Genomic DNA, 15,938 nt, shown 5'->3' with positions numbered 1-15,938 from the left:
AAAGGCCCGGGAATACAATCCCCCACTTGATTTTTCTTGCTCTTTTGGATATATTTCCCTCCCTCTCTGGATTCTTCCACTCCTTAATGACTTTTGCCAGGGTCGCATGAACCGGAAAGGACTCTGGGATTATCCTCTTTTGCTTCCATTTTAGAGTCACTAGTCTCTGTACAGACTAACTTGCCCACATCTTTCACAGGAAAGTAAGATCGTTCAACAATTTCCCCTTCTTTGTCAGATGAGAGATCCTCATAAGACAGCAACTTGAGGATGGTTCCCTGACATAGGCCTCAAAGTTTTACCAGGAACCTTACCAGCATTTAAATTAGATACCAGATTGAGACTGGCTCTGAACATAAGAACAGGGAAAGCGAGCATTGACAGGAAAGTAAAATGGACTTTATACACTTAACCCTTGATTATTTGGGATATAAACATTGTATAACATTTTCGTTGAATGAGTGATAAAGTATCTTTTATAATAAATACAGCATAAAAAAGGAACTTCACTCAAGAAGAGGTTTGATTGCTTTATTGATATTAAAATATTATCTAGATATTAAACATTGAAACTGTACTGTTGGAAATAACACCTATTAAGGAACAAATCCCATAAATATTATGAAACAAAATGAGACTTTAAAGTCACATATAACTTATTCTCCCAAAGCACACATTAAATAGAAATGCAAGTATACTGGTGTAAGTTTGGCACAGAACCATCAAAACAGATGACCATAATACTGCCCGACTAAAATTTAAATTTTTGTTTATACTAAAGAAAAATAAGAAAAAACACAAACAAATCTTATGGGAAGATAGTAATACAAATTTTAACATTTAATCCTCTATTTTCACAACCCACCCTCATTAAAAAAAGTAAAAGATGTGAACTACAGTATAGTTGTATTGCATAATTTTTCATGAGAATCTGGTATATTGCATCTTGTGTTCCAGAGTATTTATACAGGATGGTGTACCAGTAAATATGTAGAGAAATGTAAGACAAACTGCATCCCTGCTTAAAAATGCCCCATGTACGTTTCTGGAGTTCCGCTTAAAAAAATACACATGGTCAATATATGCAACAAAATTGCTTCGTTTACGCAGCCTTGCTCAATAAATAAAAATGGTGTCAATATTGTTTTATAAACTTGTATATGACCATTAAGTATTTTTTATTAAAACCAAAGAACATGTCGCGGAGAGTAGACAAAGTGAATTTTGTTTTATTTCTTTCAATGATAATCGGATTGGAGAAACAGGGAGGTTCATCATCAACTGGATAAACGTTGACTCTGTCATTAGGGTTTGCATATTTCACTTACAATAAAATCCTTTTCATTACTACCTTGGTCAGAAAAAAAAAAATACATTCTAAACCTTTAATGAAAGGCCAAACTGTTCATGATGTAATTGTCTACTTCCAAAGTGTAGCATTGTCATGCTAGTTATTAATGCAACAGTGCCATCTAGAGTATAAGATGTGAATAAGCATTGGCGTGTAAATAAATGCATCCTTTAACTAAAGCTGTGTGAACAGCCAAAGTGTTCGTTTAAGTCACATGGTTTTGAAAGTGTGAAATGAATATAACACGAGCAGGCTCTTTCCAGCATGTCCCGGGAAACAATATAACAAGCTACAGGAATCGGCTACAGGAATGCATATGCTCCTCACTGTTGGTAGTTTCCGTACTGACCCTTAAATGAAACAAAGCGAAGGTTACAGATGTGCCACACACCAAAATGTAAAACGGACTCACAATGGATTTAAAACTAACAGCATTGAGGTGGACATTACTGAAAAACAATGGTGAGTGCACTGGCGGTTGCTTTGCACCTACTTTTCCCCCTGAACCATAAGGTCTTGGGGAGAAGAATTTATTTTTGAATCTGGCTAGGCCAGAAATGGCCGCCCCTAAATTATTTTTTTCTAATTTATTCATCACTTTGTGATTTCACGAGTGCCTATTAATTTCCCTTATTGATTTCACGGTTTTTCGAAATTCACAGCGAGGCCCCCATTTGAGTTGGCACACGTTTTGGCACCTTGTTTTGGACACTGTTTTCTTTTAGATGCAGTGAAGCTGGATTTTGCTGGAGGAGGATTGGGTGCCTATCGCCCCTTTCCTCTCTTCAAATAAGCCCAGCTGAGTCTTACCTTCGGGTTAGACTCAAGATCCGACCCTCCCATGGGGGGGGGGGGGGAGGAGGAATTTGTCTGGGTTCTCCGTGTGGGAACCCAGAATCGTATCTGGCTTCTGCTACCTTATGGCACAGAGTGCAGCACCCAGGAGCATGCACCTCGGGCTCTTAAGAAAAAAAAAATTACTGAAAAACAATCTTGTGATTAATCACTAACAGAAGGAAAAAAAATAAAAAAATCAGAATTTGACAGCTAAGAACGATTCTGCTCATCTAATCTACCTGTTTTTCCACGCTTTAAAGACTCAACCCTTAATCATAGCTTGGACTTCGATTCAGTATAGGTTTTTCCCATGCATGTTTAAATGCCCGTAACGAAACCAATTAAAACCGCCTATATGTTGTGTTGACAATACATAAAACATTTAAAAAAAAAAAAAAATTGTGTTGGTAATAAAACATGTTTAAAAGTTTGTAAAAAACTGAACATCCACTAAGGAAAGATAGTGTACTGACTGGATACATAATTTCACAGAAGGTACTTAAATATTGAAAGCACAATATTTTTCCATTAAAGTCTGTATTAAATATCTTTGGGTGTGTATGGATTAGCGTTTCGGCAGTATGATCTAACTCAATCTCGTCCAGCTTCTAGAAAACTTAATATGTAAAGGTATTCAAAAGGTTGAAGGAGGGTGTATAAGCCCGTAAGTCATACACAGGTCCTTTGGGCTTTCTGTTAAAGCAGAAGGGACCTCTATGCAACCCTACTTCCAGCTAATCAGTTATGTAAACCACCATTGTTCTGGGTCTGACTTCCCAGATTATTATAGTAAAAGACTTATTAACTAAGAAAGACACACTGGCTTTACCTGATCATATCCATAAGGTCTCTGTTGTTGCGGCTGTGGAGGTCCTGGCTGTGTAGGTCTGTACTGCACATACTGCTGACCCTGTCCCTGTGGGTAGTTTGGGTATTGAGGCCCTGGGCCACTCTGAGAAGGGCCTAAAACACAGACCAAAGTGGTAAACGTAAGCTTCAAAAATGAAAATAGCATTGTGACTAAACCAGAGACTGCGACATGCTACTGCAAAGTAATTCTAGATGTAAATATTTAATCAATAACCATCTTGAGTGGTCCAGTCAACAAGAACATTTAACTGATGGCTACATCCCACTTTAAGAGTTTGTTATGCAATTATACAGCCACTACAGCACAAAGAATTACTATCGTGCATTGTGAGTAATAGTAACATTTGACGCTTCACACAGACTGATTATTAACTCCAGCACAGTGACGGTTGCAGTCTACCAGCACCAAAAATTCCATAGTCTTGCTGTGAAGAAGAACCTTTCATGGGACTCGTCATGTCCCACGTGACTAATGGCTACAAGTGATCTGGTTTTGAGATTATTTAAATTGAACAAAGCTGACTTGGTCTTACCATAACCTTGCTGTTGACTTGGATATCCTTGTTGACCACTGTATTGTTGCTGTTGTGGTGGGTACGCTTGCTGCTGTGGAGGACCCTGATAAGCTTCTTGCTGCTGACCATACTGTGCATTTCCTGAAGATAATAGAGAATATATATTAATCCAATGATTACTTACCTATATAATAACAACCAACACCAAAACAGAAAATAAAAAACAAGCAGAAAAATAAAGCTTAAAAAGCAGAACAAAAACAGAAAAAAAAACCAACAAGGAATTCAGCTCACAAACTTCAAGCTAGTTTTAGGAGTTTGAAAGTCTGAACTGCAGCTCTGTAACCTCAGCGTACCCAGCAAATGAGCAATATGTTTATTGGAACCACAGTCCAACGACCATGGTTTGTAAATTAAAGAGAATTGAGACAGAAGTTTAAAGACAGATGGAAAAGCACAGACTAGCTACAAAATATCAGCAAGCTGGTTTCTTCAGACAAAATTGTGTGCATGTAACTCAATGGAATAAGGGGATCTGTTGGCTGGAGTTATTTTCTGCTGAAAACGATAAAACAAATAATCAAAATAGGTTGAAGCATCTGTGAGCGAAATCTTATGTCTGAGCCCTGCTTCTAAAAGCATAAAAGGAGAAATAAAACACCTATAGTTATGTATGGATTTATTTTTTAAAGCCTTTATTAGGGTTGCAAGGAAGGAAATAAAAAAAGCCTGATATGTGAGTGTCTGTGAATGTGTGCGAGTGTGTGAATGTGTGTGTGTGAATATGTGTGAAGGTATATAGATACCTCCTTCGTAGTAATGTTGTGAGGAATCCTCATAAGGCCTATCGTAGCCTTGTTCAGGATACGACGGTTGCTGATAACCGTAATCATTATGACCTACATCAATTCGACAAGAAACAGGAAGAAATGTTAATGGCCTTTTGATGGAGATGCATAGAACTAGTTTTAATTCTCTCAGCATTAAGAGTTAAGAATTGCACATCTGATCGATTTAGAAGCAGCAGCATACAGCAATTTGTGAAGCAAATTACAGATGATAACCACTTCTTGCCTCCATATAAGACTAGTTTAAGTTCTAGTACATACAGGGATATTGAGTGCTATAATAGGCCTTTACACACACAAAAAAAAAAAACAAAAAGGAGGAACCCTGTTTTTTTCCCCCTTTTCTTTTAATACATACAGCCCCAAGGAGTCCGATATCTATATTTAAAAGAAATGTATTTTAAGACACTCTAAAACTACATTGTATCCTTTCAACACGGACACATAGAACATATTTTATCTGCTGTGTGTTGGGTCTGTAGAAGTAAAACCAATACAGACCTTTTAGTTATCCATTTGGACACATGTTCATCCATCTTTTCTGTGTGACAACCAACTTAGCGGGGTTTTACTAAACAATCTCACAAATCAGACCCCCTACTCGGCTTAGCACAGAAGCCAATTAAACAAGTTAGTGTACAAAGGCTGCCAACTATCGAAACAATGGTTCTCTTAACCGATATCTGATTTAAGAAACATTTTGTGACTTTTGAAAGGGGCACGCATGCTCTTTTTTTTTTTTTTTTTTTTTGGCAAAAGAAAGTTTGCTTCTAGGATCCAGACTTAAAAAACAACAACAAAGCAGCAACTCCTGGACATCTACCTTACAGTGTCAAGAGTGTTGGCTAACTCTAACTCCCATTGTACAGCGCTATGGAATTTGATGGTGCGATATAAAAATAAATAATAATAAACTACAGCTGCTGAAAAGAATGGATCTAGGGTCTAGGGTAAACAGTGATTATCCCTTTAATGAAAACCACTTAGGGCGCAGCAATATTATGTAGCGATTTCATGAATGGCAATTTTCTAGGAATTGAATTTTTTTTTTATGAAAATTTAAAATCATTTGAAATTGGAAAATATTGGAAAATAATCTAAGAGTTGAAGTCTAAAAGGAGGGTTATAAATAATAAAAAAAATGATACAACAGTCATAAATATGCAATATTCTTATATGAGCAATATCACACTTTGACACCTGACATGAAGCAGGACAGGCTTCTGTAACAGGCATATCACCTTGGCAATTATCAGTCACGCCAAGTGGGTCTTTAGGCGAACATGTAATCATAGCCAACAATGGCACTACGATTGGACCTTTGCCTTAAGCCCTATACAGCATAAATGTCACGTCTATCACGTATACAGACAATGAACTCAAGCACAACAAATCTTTTCACGCACTACCTAATGTCAGGGAAGCCAGTAAGTGACCCCAGAAAGGAAAAGGATTCCCATACATATATTTTATTCAAAATATCCCTGAACGTGGTCCTTTTAACATTGAATAGGAATACACATCTGAATTTGAGCTGTATTTTCAAATGTACGCTTAGTTAAAAGGCCATAATACTCCTAAGCACAGCATCACAACCTGAAGAACGATCAGAACTTGCAATTACAAAACATCACGCCGTTGAAAAAATTACCATACCCTGGGTGCACAGGAATCTTTGATGATGGTGTCTATGAATTTTTACACAGATTACCTTCTAGGTCTTAGATTACAGAAACATTCCTATAATGATTTAAGCAAAACAGAACACCCTTTCACTCATACATACTTTTAAAACCACCATTGAAAAAACCCCACAATAAACACAGGCTAACGTTCTGATCACAGGAAAAACCCTAAAGGTATCTCTCAAGAAGTATCAAGGAAACTATTTGAGGTGATGGATGGAGGCTATTCTTCGTTTTACCCAACTATCCCTGTAGTACCCTGGCATATCAGAGGTCTGCCATACCATTAAAAGGCAATCACCGGGGAAAAGGGATGCTACGGATGGGCCCAGACATTGTTCGGTTAAGGCAATGGACTGCTGCCCATCTTTGTCCTGTGAAAACATCCTGGAGCATATAAACTTGTGGTGTGACTTCAGACCTTTCTTGATCACCAGCCATATGTTTTGGATAACCTTTTTTTATAGGTTAAACATATGTAAATGTGGTGAAAAATTGTTCTTTGTTGCCGAGTGGCTGTATAGCTAGATTTGCATCTTGTTCAAACTGAAGTTATATGGCACGGATCACAAGAACAGCTATTTTTAAGTAAGTATGTCAGATTACGATCTACAAAATTTCAATATTATAAAAGGATTTATTAACCCCCTCAAAATGCATTGTTTTCAATGGGTTTAGGGACCGCCCATTGTCCTTAAGGGGTTAAAAGGCGTAAAGTTTCAAAACAGAAGCTGACCAAGCAACAAATTAATGGAAACCAGTAGATTAGAAGTAAAAGTTGGTGCAATGCAAGGCTTAACACCAGAAAGTAATTCATGGGTGTCTGCTTCAAGTAATGATTTAGATTGCTAGTTACTTCAAATCTTACATTAAAAACAATGAATCTGGGTTGTATGTTTTAAATAACTGAGCCGCTGTTTCCCTGTGAAGACCATATAGATGAGTCCAAGGAAACAAACATTTACATCAAGATCCTTAATATAAAGCTTGCATATGGGTATACGTAAAACAGTTAACATTCTATAACAGACACTAAGCATGATATCAAGATGTTGATGAATGTAACTGAATTAAGCAGCAGGTCTTCTGCCTGTAGGAAAATGAGCTCTCTCATACTCCTTCCAGAAGCTGGCAACCAGAAAGAGTATCAACCCGCTAAATCCTTTCCTAATCTCGATAGCTGTATTTCTTGAATACCGAGCCACTCTCCTCCTCAGAGGATTGAATATATTCAATACTATTACCTTATATACGTTAAAACTTTAAGCTACCAATAGTGATTTGGAGTCACTGGTGCTGCCGTTTTTACCGAAAGGTAAAGACTCATATTTCCTTTTGCTTGATTCGGTTCATGTGTTATGGAAACATTTGAAATTTACCATCAGGGTAGTACTGCTGATTCATGCCTTCTGGAGGACCTTGCCCACCATGACTGTACTGCTCACCATAATAGTCATCTTGGCCAGAGTACTGCTGGGGTGGACCTGAAAAACCACAACCGAGGAAGACATTTTTTTCTTTTATTGTCCAGGTCTGATGAAGCGGAAGCTGATGAAGTTTAGTTAGCCATGAATTTAAACCCTCAACCCTGATTTAATTTAATAATGTCAGTGTGTTTATAAATTAAAGTATTTCCATAGGAAATAATTTAGAAATTTTAATTCAGGCACAAATTACTGCAGATTATACAGTTAAAGAACCACTACAATTCAGCCTTTACTACACCTGAAATATAAAGAAATACAAAAGCTTGTTTTAAATACCTTGCTGTGGTGGTCTGTATGGAGGAATTTGTCTTTGAGCCATCATGTGATTTCCTTGATTCACTTGCCCCATCATTGCCATCGGTGGCTGTTGTCCCTGGTAATGTGGTCCAGCACCTTGAGGCATGTTATATTGCTGTGATGGAGACTGTTGGTGCATTATTGGACCTAAAAATTTTAGAAACAAAATGTTAAGATCGTTTTACGTAATAAAATCATCCAAGAAGGAGGAACATGAACACAAAGAAGGTATCAATTCATCTTACCATTAATGCTCACTTGTAAAATGTACTCACCTTGATTTGGCTGCATGTTCATACTAGGCCTTGGCCCATAATTGCCCATTGACTGGCCTTGACTCATGGTCATTTGGTTCTGGACTGGCATGTTCTGGGAAGATGGTACCGAGTGGTTGTAGCCTCCCATTGAGCCATGATTATTAGGTGGTATGGGCATTGAGCTATTTGTCATACTGTGTTGATTTGGTCCAGGCCCTTGCATAGGAATGTGGTTTGGTCCTAGAATTAAAAATTAGGAAAAGGTATAAACCTAAGAAAAAATATTTTACGTTACCATAATGTGAATGGATCTCCAATTAAAGGTAAAAGTAATTGATGAAAGGGTGGTTGTGTAGGAATGGAATTGGGGATCACTGACTAAGCCAAGGTCCTTAAAAAGGGAAATCCCATCAAATTTTATTTTTTGAGCATTGAATACAGTATAAATCTGTAGATCTGGACACTGCCATCGTAGGCAGTCACGTGATATTTTGAAACACTTTCACTCTCAAATGACGGAACTTGTAACGAAGCTATGCTTAACCAATTAAATCCTTGCCTTCGTAGATTTTTCAGCGTACATCTGGAAGATTAAAGGGGAACCCCCACTATACTTATATATGCATTTGTCATAGCCCTGAGGTTTTAAGGAATATCTTTGTAATCGTTGTCTCAAAAAAGCCACATACATATAGTAATTATAATTCATTTCTCTCTCCCGTGAGTACTCATCGACCTATAAACATCTGTTTGAGAAGCATCTTAGAAATCGGAATACTCTGGCTTCATGTGTGCTTCTACCATGATCAGCTAAAGAAATACTACCCTTTTGTATATTGTTTACTACAAGGCAGTATGTCTTTTTATGATATTAACACTACAATATTGGAAGATATATTACATACCAAGAAATCATTAGGCTATAAAAAAACCCTTTTATATTAGATTGCACCTTATCACTACTTTTACGATAAGGAGTCAGGGTGTCTGTCTAGTAGACTGGAGTAAGAAACAATATTTGTGAAAACATATTTTTAATGATACAGGCAAACATTGTGGGAGCTTCTCTTTTAAAATGTACAGAATTCAATTTAGAAGGTTGTGGGGAAATACAAGTTACATAAAGTAGATTGGCCTGTGCCTCCCTCCATAGTCTGGGGGTGCTGGTGGTACCGGCTTATTGCACCAGAAACAATATATGATTTTGAGATGGTTTTTTTCGTGCTCACGGAGAACGGGAGGTATTCATTGCAGCCATTATTGCAACTCTGGCATCAGAACCAAGCCCTTATAATCTGACAGCGAAAGAGTGAGGAGGTAATAAAACCCATACCTCTGTGCCCTTAAGGAATAGTTTTCCTTGAGCTAAGGGCCAGTCTCTCTACAAAAGGGCTTTAGAAAGCCTGCTGTACTATGCGGCTTCACACAGGCTAAACTTAGACAGTTCTGTTCATCACGGAAATGCTGTGTGTCAGCCACGTCAAAGCCCAAGGGTGGAAAGATAAACACGGAATACAGGTCACGTATCTGAGAAGCTAACAAACTGTAAGAGAGCTCACACTCCAGGGTATTCAAGGCAGTTTTGTCATCAACAATCTAGTATCCCCTGAGCCTTCATTTTGCTTGGTTGCTAAGCAACGTTGGCGTTAATACCTTAGAGAAGGAAATCTTACCAGGCATCTGGCCGTTCATCTGGCTCTGCATGTGTGGTGCAGACGGACCCCCTCCTACCATCCCTTCCGAAGGCATGTTGTGAGCTCGAGGAGCTTGCGGAGGGCCGCTCTGGTTCATCCCTGCTGGACCCATAGGCATATTCTGCGTGGGTAGCTGAAGGACAATCATAATAATAAATTTAGTGGCGAGAATAAAACTCAAAATCAATACCTCGGCTGTGTTACAATCTAAGGGAAAAAATCTTTTTGCAGACTTGGCTCACTTCCCACAATGTTAGAAAGTCTTAATTTTCACAATGTAAGAAACCATAGTTGTGTTGCTTGGTATGACAACACTTCTTTGTTTTTAAGTCAACTCACATTGGCTTCAGAGATACTTAAACGTAAAACATTTACTGATCAAATAATGTACTAATCTAAACTACAGAGCAGACGTTCCAACAGATAGCTCACAGCAGCTACAGAACTACAATTCTTATGATCAACAGCCCTTTTAAGGTGACTATTATTGTAGCATCCTGTTACTTGCAGCCCCAGGGCATATTCAATTATCAGCGCCGCCCGACTGATCTGCCCTGCCTATCACCTCAAACCCAAACATTCATGCCACCACCTTTTTGGTTCTCCTCTCTGTCTCTACCATTTACTTATCTTAGCTTTTTAATCCAGTTGATCCTGGATGGGTCCCTATCCTACTCTTCTCTTCACCTTTAAATTGTACACATCCTATGTGCAAACCACTGCTACACACTTTCCTCCTCGCTAGCCTCACAGCTGGATATGGTTACTGGATAGCTGGATGGCCACAAACACTGGAACTCCACTTGGCTGCTACTACTTCCATCTTTCTCAGACATCCAACCCCCATGTGCAAGAAGCGATAGACCCGCAGTGGCTGTAGTAGCGCAATTTCCCAGGTTTATTGAAATTCTATTTCAATCACACACAGCTAATTAATGACGATCTTAATAACCACAAATGTTGACGTAACCCTTTGTGCTCCACATCAAAAGCATGCGTACCAATGCTAGTATATGCATATTACACATGGTGGAAACGAACCATTTGCTAGGGGTTAATAGGGGTCACAATTATGGATGTGGAATGCTAAATTACATTATATATGGGCATTGTTTCAAAATTAAGAGTGCAGAGGTGTTTTCCCATACCTTGAAGCAAAATAAAAAACAAAGTATTTCATTAAAAGGTGCCCAAATACCAATAAAACGTCACATACATCAGTGGGAATCAGAAAGAAAATCATGAAAATGCAAATCTGGTTCATTTCCACTAGACATTACCCACAATGTCCCATTAAATATTTACTTACTGCTGGTAATAAAGGCTGCATATTTTGATTGGAGTCGGCTATTGTGGCCAAGTAAACCAGGTTTGTGTGTAACATCTGTTGATACCTATGAACCAAAAAGAAAAATGCTTATCATTGGATGACAATTTCATATTACAAAAGCAAACATTCCAAAAGTATTTAACCTCTTAAGTATCACACACAAATACTATAAAAATCCTAGATTATGAGACAGCATTTTGTACATAAACAGAATGTAGTTCAAGCTTTGAAATAATTTGTATTGTTTATATAGCACCAACGATTTACACATTGCTTCTTGCTACGCACACATACAAGGGGTATTACAAAACTAGAATTGGCAGACTAGGACAAACCGATACAATAGGTAAAGAGAGCGCCCTGCTCGCAAGCTTACAATCTAGATAGAATTGGGTTAGGAGAAACATAAGGCGTGGAGAAAGGCGAGAGGTGGTGTAGGGGTTGTATTAGTGGCACGTAAGTTCTAGATACACAGATGGTATGCTTCTCTGAAGAAGTGGGTTCTGGAAGTGAGTTCCAGAGATATGGGGCAGCACGTGTGAAGTCTCGTGTGAAGAGGAGAAAGGAAGAGGTGATGAGTGAGGAGAGACTTAGCCCATGGGAAGAATGTAAAGATCGAGTATTTTGTTATGAGGGAAGAAATGTATGGAGGAGAAGTGTTATGGAGGGCTTTATGTTAGTACACAGATTTAAAATGTAATTCTTAAGGTAATAGGGAGCTAGTGGAGGGCTTCACAAAGTGGGGAACCAGATGAAGAGCACTGTGTAGATTGCTTTTTATTTTTAAATTGCAAGCAGCAGGATGTGGGGAGGGACTGAATGTAAGGGATGAAGGGGAGGTTTGAGTCAATGACCCCAAGGCATCAGGCCTGGTTAGAAGGAGAGATACTCAGTTGTGTTGCTAATGGTAATAGAGAATTCAGATACTGTGGTGGAGATGGGAGGGAAGATAACTATGTCAGTTTTCGACATATAGATATAGATGCATATAGATGATAATGGAAGCCAAATGAGTTGATTTGTTTTACCAGGAATATAATAATGAATTGAAGTATGATCTCTTTCTATCCTCTCCTCATTCACGCTTACAAGATTTCTCCAGGGCTGCCCTATCCTCTGGAATGCCCTCCCTCGGTCTATCCGTCTCTCTCCCTGCCTTCAGTCCTTCAAGAAATCTCTCAAGAGCCACTTCTTTAAGGACTCTTATAATATTGCACAATAACACCCCCCATATTCCCTAAGCTCACCTTTCCTAGTCCCTCTCCTGCAATACTTTTACTAGTGTGGCTGGTCCATCCCTTACAATGGCACTTTTACCTTTTACCTATTGTATAATACACCCTAAATCCCTCTAGACTGTAAACTCATTTGAGCAGGGCCCTCCTCACCGGTTGTCTCTGTAAGTCAATTTGTTATGTTACATACTACTTGTTATGTCCTGTCTTCCCATTGTACAGCGCTACGGAATTTGATGGCGCTATATACAACAAATAATAATAAAGATAGACCAGTAGAGGATCAAGGACTGCTCCTTGGCGGACACCAACAGAAAGTAGAAGAGATGAAGATGTCTTGCCATAGAAGAAACAGACAGATATGAGGAGATTTAGGAGAGAGCTGTATCTTTTATACCTACAGAAAAAAGTGAGTCATGATGAACGGTGTTATGGACAGTATCAAAAGTAGCAGAAAGATCCAGGAGCATTCTGAAGGGAGAAACATTTGGCAGAGAGCAAGCCATAGGATATTTTGTTAAGAGTTTTCGGTAGTGTTATGGGGCCTGGGAACAGACTTTAGAGGGTCAAGAAGGGAGTTAGATGAGTTAGTATACTTTCAAGCAACTTATAGGTAAAAAGGAAGAAGAGCGAGAAGGTGTGATTAGAGCATGCTTAAAAGGTTGTAGGTAAATGTGGTGAAGCGTGGTCTTATCACCACAGTAACCAAACCATAATTGCACCAGAATTTGTTTTTTTGGTTTTTTTTAACATAACCACAAATAAAGGTACTGCAAAAGCCCAATATTGAAAACTGTTGGGTTTTCATGGGGCAAATTCCCATCAAATATTTATACATGAGATACATTACTTTACATAGAGTGATCGGATGCTTTTTTTTTTTTTTTTGTTGACAAATCTAATTAGCGGGATTCAAAAATGATGTTGCAAAATCATTTACCACAATCCTAGTTTTGTACGTTATCCCCGTTTGCTCCCCTAAAAGTGTTCCTGAGCATGTTGGTAGAACTGTGCAAGTAGATAATAAATCACAAAGCTATGTCCCACTTTTCATTGGAATATTTAAATCAAACATTTGAGAAAAATTACACTTCGACCACTCATATTTTAGTGGGTACTTACTGTGAACATTCAGATGTTTTTCCTTTGTTCTGGTAATCCATTATACACTGTATTAAATGATTATTTTCATCCAACATCTAAGGGAAAAATAATATTCATGTTAAATTAGGAAATGTGAGCAATCTTCTAGTTCATAGATGTTGAGTAGGATAGGTGCTAAGTAAATTTTTTTAGTATTTTCTTTGTTTTTTAGAGGGATTTCACTTAAATACTAACGCTTGAAAAAGGTCAATTGCTTTGTTTTTCAGCAGCACAGCCCCCGATGGTCTGTTGCCCCCCTGAGATATCATATCCTCATTTCACAGGTGCATCAAGCCCTAGGTAGGGCTACAAATTAGTACTGAGCAGCATATGCTGAGAATACAGGCAATACGTTATAAACGGCGGTGTCCTATCTAACGATGAGGAGCTATCTATCTGAGAGCACGGCCACAATGGAGGCAAGAGGGATCTCCTTAGCACAAAGAAGACACATAAGATGGGCCTAGGGTCACCAATTCAGACAGTATGATAAGTGTATGACCGAATAGCGGATTCCCTTTTGTGAGTTTAAGTATCTGACATTCTTCTGGTCTGCAACATATGAAGTGTGTAGATGTCCTGGAACAAAAATGGCCAGTGTGTTGAGCCAGAGCGACCTTGTGGCACTGAAGGTATGAGTAGTGCAGGCCTGTTACTGTGCTTTGGCACACGATAGGGATGGGGCAACTGGTTCTATGGGTTGGCAATAGGTGGGCGTCTCATAAAAAGATGAGCCTGATGGCTTATGGCATTCCTGATGCACAAGGAAGTCGTGGACCATACCATTATGAATGCGGGATACAAGACCGGGGGGGAGGGGCGTATAGGGCAGGGGTTCATAGCTCTGTACATGCGGGCAGCACCAATTCCCTAGTTTCCATTTCTTTGTATTACCTTCTGTATGGCGGCTGGCGTGATCTCGCCCTTCCCTCGCTGCCTTGGAGCCGCAAAAGCCACCGACATGATTCTGCATATAAACCTGAAGCCTTCAATAGAAGAAGCAAATCACAAATAATTAAATGATTTGGTTAAAAGAACTGAAGCCTATCCGCGCGTACACACTGCGAGATTCTCGGGACAGACCAAGCTGACAAATAACGGGGGGGTGGGTTCGCAGGAAATCAGAAACCACCACTAAGTGAAATTATTTAGAATTGCTGTATTTTTTATTCACCGAGACTTTCCTGTGATTTCATAGGGAAAAAAAACCCTTTGTAAGAAACAACTATTATAAAAAAAGCTACACAGACTTTCCATCTCTAAAACTACCCACCCCCGTGGCAGCTGGACGTAGTTTCGCCCTATGACGATACCATAATCCTTTGTGTAACGCGAGCGGCGGATAACTTGGTGCAGTGTAGTACGGAGGTGTTGTTCGTGCGTAATGGTCGTGTTTGTTTTAATGTATACGTTAGCGTTAAGTACAGTTACACGCTTAATCGAACTGCTACCAAGCCGCTCTAGTAAAGTCACGTGTAAGTTATTGTAGCTTCCGTCTCTCTTCTAAAAGTGGTACAACCCACTGGTCATATCACGATGACTTTCGCGCACTTCATGTTTTAAGAAAAAGAGGGGGGTTTAGCCATGGCACTTACAGCTCACTAAGCTTCAAAATGAATATAATTATTGTCTCCCTGTAAATGTTGCATTACATCTCGTATTCGAGCGTTCGGTATGGTATTATAGTAAGAAATTGTTTCGCGTGATGCAAGGACAGACCCCCGTCACCTTTTTGAGGAAAGGAACAGTCCAAACAATAGGCACATATGTGCTCACATGAGGTCATTTATCACGTGCGTTAGAATGTTGTGTACCGGGTTGGTTGATTTTTTTTGTTTGGATTTGGTGATCAATGTGCAAAATGCGAGGGTTGATATGTTAGCTTACGATAGCTCCATTGACTTTAAACGTCATACACTGGTGTGACTGCATGCTTGACGTGCTACCTTTCCCCACTCCCTTTATTCTGTGTAGCTAAAGTCCCTAAAAGTAGTCAGACCGGATTTATAACGTCACATTTTGGTTTCTATAAAGCCACCCTAAAGGACCAGGCTGGTTTTTTTTTTCTACCTGTCTGGGCTGAGGCTGTTTTAACATTTTTTTTTGTGGTGCTCGTGTTTAGCTGTAATTTTCTTCTTTCTCATTTACTGTACCTGCAAATGTTTATATATATTTTTTTCTTCAGAAAAGAAGCACTTTCTTTTGATACCAGTTTTTTTTATCGTATATTTCCTATAAGAAAATTAAATATGGTGAAATTTTGAAAAAAGCACGTTTCACTTTTATTTGAAAAATCTTTTACTCATCTATAAAAGTTTAGAAACACCCAATGATTTTATGTACTTTTTCAAGTTATAGGGCATTTTGCTATTTTAAAATTTTTAATTTT

General features: G+C 38.7%; 1 protein-coding gene across 2 annotated transcripts; it reads right to left on the bottom strand.

Annotated features, from left to right (window-relative positions):
- Positions 1–1,674: 1,674 nt before the first annotated feature.
- LOC149287810 (protein SSXT) lies at positions 1,675–14,512 on the bottom strand. Of its 2 annotated transcripts, XM_089492388.1 has the most exons (11): positions 14,444–14,512; positions 13,529–13,605; positions 11,151–11,235; positions 9,821–9,974; positions 8,166–8,387; positions 7,870–8,037; positions 7,486–7,590; positions 4,380–4,472; positions 3,592–3,714; positions 3,018–3,151; positions 1,675–1,701 (listed from the first exon to the last, which is right to left on the bottom strand). In XM_089492388.1, the coding sequence occupies exons 1-11, from the start codon at positions 14,510–14,512 to the stop codon at positions 1,675–1,677; spliced, it is 1,257 nt and encodes a 418-aa protein (XP_089348514.1). The 2 variants fall into 2 exon arrangements, with proteins under 2 accessions (XP_089348514.1, XP_089348515.1); XM_089492389.1 differs by lacking the exon at positions 4,380–4,472.
- Between the last annotated feature and the right edge of the window lie 1,426 nt (positions 14,513–15,938).

Source organism: Sceloporus occidentalis, unplaced genomic scaffold (genome assembly GCF_023333645.1).
Source record: "Sceloporus occidentalis isolate IW3139 unplaced genomic scaffold, rSceOcc1.0.p SCAF_56, whole genome shotgun sequence".
Lineage (NCBI taxonomy): Eukaryota > Metazoa > Chordata > Lepidosauria > Squamata > Phrynosomatidae > Sceloporus > Sceloporus occidentalis.
Note: the sequence above shows the minus strand (reverse complement) of the source record. Positions and strands in the feature narration are given on the sequence as shown.

What these genes read in the sequence shown, in the direction of transcription:
- LOC149287810 (XM_089492388.1), bottom strand. Translation starts at nt 14,512, where the DNA reads ATGTCGGTGGCTTTTGCGGCTCCAAGGCAGCGAGGGAAGGGCGAGATC. An exon ending in AAAACATCTGAATGTTCACA is followed by an intron (nt 11,236 to 13,528) that starts GTAAGTACCCAC and finishes TTTGGTTCATAG; the next exon opens with GTATCAACAGATGTTACACA. An exon ending in GAACATGCAGCCAAATCAAG is followed by an intron (nt 8,038 to 8,165) that starts GTGAGTACATTT and finishes TAAAATTTTTAG; the next exon opens with GTCCAATAATGCACCAACAG.